Below are 7,875 nucleotides of genomic sequence, written 5' to 3'. Positions count from 1 at the left end.
ACGTGTGTATACGCGCCTCGTGTGTAGAAATATGGAAAGATATCATCTCCGGATCTTTTCTCCAAATATCAAAGATCAAGTGGTCTGGGTCATAAAAATTTGATTTAACGGAAAAAATTATTTTAGCTTTTAAAAGTTTTTACTAACTTCTCTGTTTTTAGTCGTTTGATTAAATTTCAAAGGCTCGGATCACTTGATCCTTAAACTTTGAAGAGAAAGATCCGGAAATGATCTCTTTTCCGTAGAAATATGACTAATTGAATTTCGATGGAGAATATTCCAATTAATTAATTTTATTCTAACACCGTGTTTTAAAAATTTTGGTGTTCAATAATCGGATGAGCAAAACGAACAAGAATATTAAATTAGCAAATAACAATCATATAGGTCAATATGCCATTCATGTTACGTTCATACACAGCAAAGTATCAAATAACATCTAGAGATTGAAGAATTTCTTAATATTCATTCGACAATAATGGTGCTTTGACAAATAAAATAAAATGACAATATTAATGGAATCCGCGAATTGAACCGACACGATAGAAGAGCTAGAGAGTGATTACGACTTCATCGAAACTAAAAAACTTGTAAGTCACAAGTAGTGCGAGTATTGTAATCAGTGCTCGTGTCAAGCAACCAGGCACAAGAGCAAATGGCGAGTCAGAGGTGGTCTTCGTTGTCTTCTTTATTGTGTTTGGCTCTCACAAACCATTGTAAAAATATGACTGTTGAATGTCTATGTGAATAATTGTAATATATATATATATATATATGGGGTGTATCAAACCCATAATGGGAATTATAAGGGAATTTTAACGAAAAGTTTTCGGTATTGTTTATTTTAACGAAAAATAATATTTTAAAAATTTCTTACACTAAAAAGTCAATCATATGCACGTTACCCTTTTTTTTTGTCCTTATCTTTAAAATTCAAAGTTTTCGAACTTTTTTCATTAGTTTTCTTTAATTATAATAGAAAATTACATTCCTAATAAGAAAACGAACTTTGGGCAACGTTTAGTGTGCGAGAAAGATAAACAAAAAATAATATTACCTTGAAACGAGTCAGGTTTATTGGGTTTGCGAAAAAAAGCAACAAAAAATAATAGGAAGTTTTAACGAAAAGCCCACGGTACTGTTCACTTTAACGAAAAATCACATTTTACACTAAAAAGTCAAACCTGGTACTATCCACTTTACCCTTTATTTTGTCCTTATCATTAAAACTCAAAATTTTCAAGTTATTTTTATTAGTTTTTCTAAAATAATATTACCCTGACATAGGCCTGACCTGACTTGTAAGTTAAGATTTGGTCCGGCCCAGTCTTGATTTTAACGGGCCACCTAAAGCCCAATAATTAAAAACATAAAATTCCCAAACTACCCCTCCCTCCTTGCTCCCCAGACTGCTCTTCTTCTGCTTCAGGAGCAGCTGGGCCGAGACTTTTGGAGGGTTTTACAGAAGCTGCAAAAGAGATGGTGTTCGAGAAACGAAAGGCGGCGACGCTAGCGTCATTGCGGTCGGAAGAGACAGACAAATCACCGAAGGGCACGGTGGACGCCCCAATCATACCCCTTCTCGACGCCATCAACAGCCACCCCAATTATTTCACCACCAGCTCCTGCTCCGGCCGTATCTCTATCCTCTCCCAGCCCACGCACGTGACAAATCAGCCCAAGACCAAGAAGAAAGCTCTAGGTGGCACGTGGATCTTCATCTCCCACGACCCGGCGGATGCCGACTCTATCCTCGGCCTCCTCTTCGGCCCCGACCCGAATGATCAGAACGACGCACAGGACCAAAACGACCTCGTTTTCAGATTCGAGCCGCTTATTGTGGCGGTGGAGTGCAGGGACGTGGCGTCGGCGCAGTCGTTGGTTTCGAAGGCGATTGCTTGCGGGTTCAGAGAGTCCGGCATTACGAATTCGAACCGGCGCGTGATTATCGCCATTCGGTGTTCAATTCGGATGGAGGTGCCGCTGGGGAGCAGCCGGGAGGTGATGGTGTCGAGAGAGTACGTGAGGTTCCTTGTCAGGGTGGCGAACGAGAAAATGGAGGCCAACAGGAAGAGGACTGAGGCATTTTTCCAGGCTCTGCAGAGTGAAGATGGAGGGTTTGTGGGTCCCACGGTTGCGAATGGCGAGATTGCGGCAGATGGGCATTCGGATTCTGGTATGTTTAGTAGTTGGATTTTGAATCTTTGATGTTTTTGAGTTGTCAAGTTATTGGGTTTTTTTGTGTTTTTGGATTCTGTGGTGTAGTTTTGTGAAAGTTGCAAGCTTTATTTTTGGTGGGAAATGAAAGTGGATTGCAAATGTGTATTTTGCAGGACACCTTTCGGTTTAATGTGAATGCAAAGGTCTGAATTTTTGAAAAACATTGGCAGGGTCCAAGGAAGTTCCTGGTGGCTGTAGTCTGTCTGTTGTTGAGATGGAAATAGCCGGTGATCCCGAAGAGAATCTTTTCCTCTGGGGTCATTCGTCTTGTGCATTGGAAATCAAAAACCGGAATGGTGTTCTTGTGTTTGGTGGCTTTGGAGGCATGGGAAGACATGGGAGAAGAAGTAGTTCTTGGCTGGTTGATCCATTGTCTGGCACTTTGAGAGCAATTGATGCAGACGGCACTCCGTCTCCGCGGTTGGGTCACACTACGTCTCTGGTTGGAGATTGTGTGTTTGTCATTGGAGGCAGGGCTGATCCTGAGAAAATTTTGAGTGATGTTTGGGTCCTCAATACAGCAAAGAATGAATGGAAGTTATTGGAATGTTCTGGGGACAAATTTCCTCCCAGGTGACACTTTTAACCGCATAATCTACTCCAAAGAACATTATTTTTGCTTCTAAAGTATGCACCTAAGTTATTTATATGTGTGTTAAACAGGCATCGGCATGCTGCAGCTGTTATAGGCTCAAAGATATATGTGTTTGGTGGACTTAACAATGATACCATCAGTTCTTCCTTACATGTTCTCGATACCGATAATCTGCAGTGGAAAGAGTTGATTGTCAGTGGTGAGCATCCATGTGCTAGACATTCTCACTCAATGGTGGCATATAGATCTCAACTATATATTTTTGGAGGATATAGTGGTGAGAAAACACTTGCAGACTTGTATGTTTTTGATATCCAAACATGTAAATGGAAGAATGAAAATGCAGCTGGGAGAAGTCCACATGCAAGGTTCTCCCACTCCATGTTTGTCTACAAGAATTATCTTGGGATTGTTGGTGGTTGTCCAGTTAAACAACGTTGCCAGGAGTTAGCACTACTTGATTTGAAGGTCCGTGTGTGGAGGCATGTGAAACTTGAATCCAATGGTGAAGATTTATTTGTACGTAGCACAGCCAATGTTGTCGGCGACAATCTTATTATGATTGGTGGTGGGGCATCTTGTTATGCATTTGGGACAAAGTTTAGTAAGCCCATGAAAATCAACTTGCTTCCTCTTATGAGCATAGATGATAATATTAAGCCAGATGACAGAGAAATGCATGCTCAACATTATGAAATGGTGAATAATGAGAAAGGTAAACAATTCCAAGATCCACAGGCTGAAGGTGTGCAGAGCTTAAGTGAACCTTGTGATCTGAATTTTGAGAGTGACTTGCCCATGGAAAATGGCATAAGTCAGCAGGTAGAGTCATATTGGATTCTACAACTTGAAAGAAAATATGCAAAAGTAGGCAAGGACATATTGAAGAAGTTTGGATGGTTAGATCTTGGAAGGAAGGTGTACTCCAGGAAGAGTGGTTCACATATATGTTTTCCTGTGAACGAAAAATTTTCAGGTGTGTTTAAAGAAAACAAGCGTCCTTTGACAGATTTATCTGAAGGACATAGTGATCACTTTGTTAAACCAGTTATAGGAGAAGAATTCTCGGTTAATGAGGTGAACTGTTCAAAAGCCTTGGACATTCTAAAGGAATGTGGTGCTACTAAGCTGGCAGCTGAAGAAGTTGAAGTCAAGAGAGCTGCCAAATCTCCCGCGAAAGTAATGAATGAAATTGTGGGCTTGCTGATAAAGGAGAAAGGACTGCCTGCAGAACTCTTAGAGGAGCTACCAGCAAGGTTTGTGTTTTTGCTTTTGTGCAAGCATGTAAATACATTTTCTTTTTAAACTAAGCTGATTATAGAAGATTTGTTACCTAACACATTTTCAGTTAAACCTATGGATGAGGGATGCACTATAATTTGCTGGTTAGTAGATTCAATGACCATGTATGATAATGATACTCATATTAAATGTTTTGTCTTTTGTAGATGGGAGCGACTTGGAGATATAGTTGTCCTTCCGGCGACATCGTTCAAGAATCCAATATGGGACTCATTAGGGATGGAGCTTTGGCATGTTATTTCCAAATCACTTAACGCTCATCGCCTTGCACGCCAAGTAAGTAATGTACCTAAACGCTTCGAAGGTTCTTTAGTAGTTATTTGGGTTACTCATGTTCATGAGTAGTTATTTGATCTATGCATTGCTCATGCGACTATCGGTTGTATATTCATGACTTGAATCTGTTTCAACAGGGCCGAGTTGCGTCGACCGCTACAAGGGACAGTACTTTGGAGATTCTTGTAGGAGATAATGGATGGGTTGAGCATCGCGAAAATGGCATTCTCTATTCTTTCGATGCTACTAAATGTATGTTCTCCTGGGGCAACCTATCTGAGAAGCTCCGCATGGCGTCAATGAATTGCAGAAATGAGATTGTTGTGGATTTGTTTGCTGGAATTGGATATTTTGTTCTGCCATTTCTTGTCAGGTACATCTCGCTGGTTCTAGAAATTTATAGATTTTGTTTCTTGGTCCTCCGAATTGCAGATTTCTTTAAGATTCAAATCTTGAAGTATATAGGACATAGAAATAGTCAGCCTACCGCAGTCTGTTTGTCAGTCAGCAATACATATTTTATTAGAAGTAGGATAAGAATAAGAAAACATTTATGACATTTGTTGGGCGGACTTAGATGCTTGGATTTAACCCTTGCAATGGTGGTTCCATCGATGAATCTTATTGATACATATTTCTTGATCATGCTTTTACGTAAGCTGCACTTGATTGCTGCTGACTTTGTTTTCTTCCCTTCAAATTGCCTTCACTAATGCTGTTTCTAAGTGAAAATGTTGGTTGACCAGGGCCAACGCAAAACTAGTTTATGCATGTGAATGGAATCCCCATGCTGTTGAGGCACTCCGGCGAAATGTGCAAGCCAATTCAGTTAGTGACCGATGCATTGTTCTTGAAGGGGATAACCGGATAGTGGCACCTAAAGTATGTCCAAAGACTGGCATCATTTGCTTTACTTACTGATATAAATATCATTTAACTTGTGCATTCACTTTATGTATTATACTATGCAAGTTAGGCAATTTGTCAAACGCAAGGTTCTGGTGAGGTTGTTATAACTTGATTGTTTTTTCACAGGGAGTGGCTGATCGGGTCTGTCTCGGTCTCATTCCAACAAGTGAAGGTAGCTGGGTCACTGCTGTTAGGGCATTAAGGTGATAAACCCTATAAACCTATTGTTCAAATGCTTTCTGCAAATATTTTCACTTACGAGCATTATAAGAAGCTGAAGATCTCTCGCTTTCTCACTCACACACGACAAATCAATGTACACATTTTGATGGCAATTCTGATAATGCAGGAGCGAGGGCGGGATGCTACACGTGCACGGGAACGTCAAGGACTCGGAGGAGAATTCATGGACTAAACATGTATCAGAATCAATAAGTGAAATTGCCAAATCCGAAGGTATTATCTTCTCAACTCAAAACACATGAATATTCATTACTGCATAGGTTGCAGGGTGTAAAACTGTAAATTGGGTGTTGTTTGCAGGTCTTAGTTGGGAAGTAAGAGTAGAACATGTCGAGAGAGTGAAATGGTATGCCCCACACATCCGTCATCTTGTTGCAGACGTTAGATGTCGACAGATGATCCGAACATGACCAAATGAATCCTTCTTCGTTTTTTTGTCTTGTAAAACCTGTAACGTATAGGCTAGAACAACATCCACATTTCATGGGGCCCACCTGGATTGGCCTGCTTCTTGATATCTGAGTTTTGTTTCGAATTTTTTCCTTTTGTTTTTGATGATGAAACTATGTAAAATTATTGTCAATGAAAAATTGAATTGCACTTGTATTTCACTGTATTAAACTTAATGGAGAAATTAGTATGTTCGGATAACAGGATCGCATGGCTGTCCGGCCTAAGACATGCACTCTCACTGCTTGTTTTGGATCCCTCTCACCCCATGAATAGTGTTTTTGGCTGGATGGTCATGCGGTCTTGCCATTTCATTTACTTCTTGTTTCTTGTCTCTAAATTTAATTTGATGGCAAAATTAGTAGGACCGAATGACGTGATCGCATGGTTGTCCACCCTAACAAAAAACATCCTTATCGCTTAATTTTCGATCCTTCAGTCTCACCCTTAGAGTAGTGTCTTAAGCGGGACGGCCACAAGGTCATGCCATTCCATCTATTTTTCGTTTCTAAATTTCGGCTAAGCCCATCCATCTCCTCTTTTTAGTGTAAATAATATCATTTGTTAAAAAAAAAAGTCGATTGGACTTAAAGTTGGAAAGCCAGCTGATTTATGTATAGTATAAGGAAGCTCACCTGTAAATGGCTAATGTAGGGCATCATGTTGTAACTTGTAATACTTGAAAACTCTTTAAGAAAAAAGAAAAAAAATGGGAATTCACTCATCTCCTATTCAATTTCAAGTGTTTAAATTTAACTTTGAAATCGAACTCAAAACGTATGGAGGAAATTACGCAACGTAACTTGATTTGTGAATTTCGTACACGATTTCTTCCTATAAAATATAGAATAGAGAATACACACAGAGGTGGATAAAATGCTCATTGCGGATCTCTATATATTTGGTCAGAGTCAATAGTTAGGATTCTTTATGTTATTAATAAACAAGTGATTAATTATCTTTAATCATTCCAACGGCTAGATCTATACTTAATTAAGTAAGATAATTAATTTATGTGGCCGTGTCATTTTTGGGGCTCCACCGATCATCTTTAGTGCATGTATTATTAATGACACGAATGCTGTTCATTGAGAGTGAAAGTGAAAGTGTCGGTGGCCTTGTCACTGTTCAGCAGACTTAATTAGTTTTCCTTGATTTCGGTATCACGCAATTTTATATAATTAATTTCGTATTCCAACGTTACATTTTAGTAATATTTTTCTTTTCAGATTCAACTTATAAAATTGAATAACGAGTTGGATACTCAATCAAAGTGTGACCTCATCATGTTAAGTTGTTTTAGAGCAATTCCACCCATGAAGCCCTTCTCCCTGTCAATTCACTATTCAATCCACCCTATTAAACAGTAACTGCCTTAAATGAATAGTAACTACCATTAATGAACAGTAATTGTCATTTACATCTCCACCCTTGGAACCCTTCCCCCTGGCAATAAGCAATTAAAATAATAGTTTTTTTTGTTTGTTTAAATAATAAAAAACCCTCTCTCTCTCTCTCTCTGACACAAAAAAAAAAAAAATTGCAAAGCCCTCGGGCCACAGGCCCGTCGACTCCCCACCCCCCCCTTCGCTCGGGCTCCCACCCTCACTCGGGCCCTTCCCCGCTGGAGCTGCTCCCACCGGCCCTCAGGCCCTTTCTCCTCCCCTGTCGCCCAAGCAACCAGCATCCGCTGGAGTTGCTCTTATAATAGAAACTTTTCGTATATCGAGTTTAAGATAATTTAATAAGACACGAGCTCACAAACTTCCTCAAAGAAATTGAAAATTGAATATCGCAATTCGAAATTATCGTTTCCTCTAATAGTTTCTTCTTTCGTTTGTGTTGTGGTGAAATTGGAAGGTCACTTTCTTGTACAAGTT

General features: G+C 39.6%; 1 protein-coding gene across 1 annotated transcript; it reads left to right on the top strand.

Annotated features, from left to right (window-relative positions):
- Window positions 1-1,404: 1,404 nt before the first annotated feature.
- On the top strand, window positions 1,405-6,151 carry LOC103446720 (tRNA wybutosine-synthesizing protein 2/3/4). The gene is made up of 9 exons (XM_070806602.1): window positions 1,405-2,176; window positions 2,391-2,793; window positions 2,884-4,071; window positions 4,264-4,393; window positions 4,531-4,766; window positions 5,140-5,275; window positions 5,429-5,505; window positions 5,652-5,758; window positions 5,846-6,151. Exons 1-9 carry the CDS (start codon window positions 1,480-1,482, stop codon window positions 5,953-5,955), a joined length of 3,084 nt encoding a protein of 1,027 aa, XP_070662703.1. The 5' UTR covers window positions 1,405-1,479; the 3' UTR covers window positions 5,956-6,151.
- Window positions 6,152-7,875: the final 1,724 nt, after the last annotated feature.

This window comes from Malus domestica, chromosome 10, assembly GCF_042453785.1.
Source record: "Malus domestica chromosome 10, GDT2T_hap1".
NCBI lineage: Eukaryota > Viridiplantae > Streptophyta > Magnoliopsida > Rosales > Rosaceae > Malus > Malus domestica.
Note: the sequence above shows the minus strand (reverse complement) of the source record. Positions and strands in the feature narration are given on the sequence as shown.

Bases quoted from the DNA above. Each gene is read 5' to 3' on its own strand.
- LOC103446720 (XM_070806602.1), top strand. From the start codon at position 1,480: ATGGTGTTCGAGAAACGAAAGGCGGCGACGCTAGCGTCATTGCGGTCG. The intron at 2,177-2,390 runs GTATGTTTAGTA...AAACATTGGCAG, and splicing joins AGATGGGCATTCGGATTCTG to GGTCCAAGGAAGTTCCTGGT. The intron at 4,072-4,263 runs GTTTGTGTTTTT...TGTCTTTTGTAG, and splicing joins TTAGAGGAGCTACCAGCAAG to ATGGGAGCGACTTGGAGATA.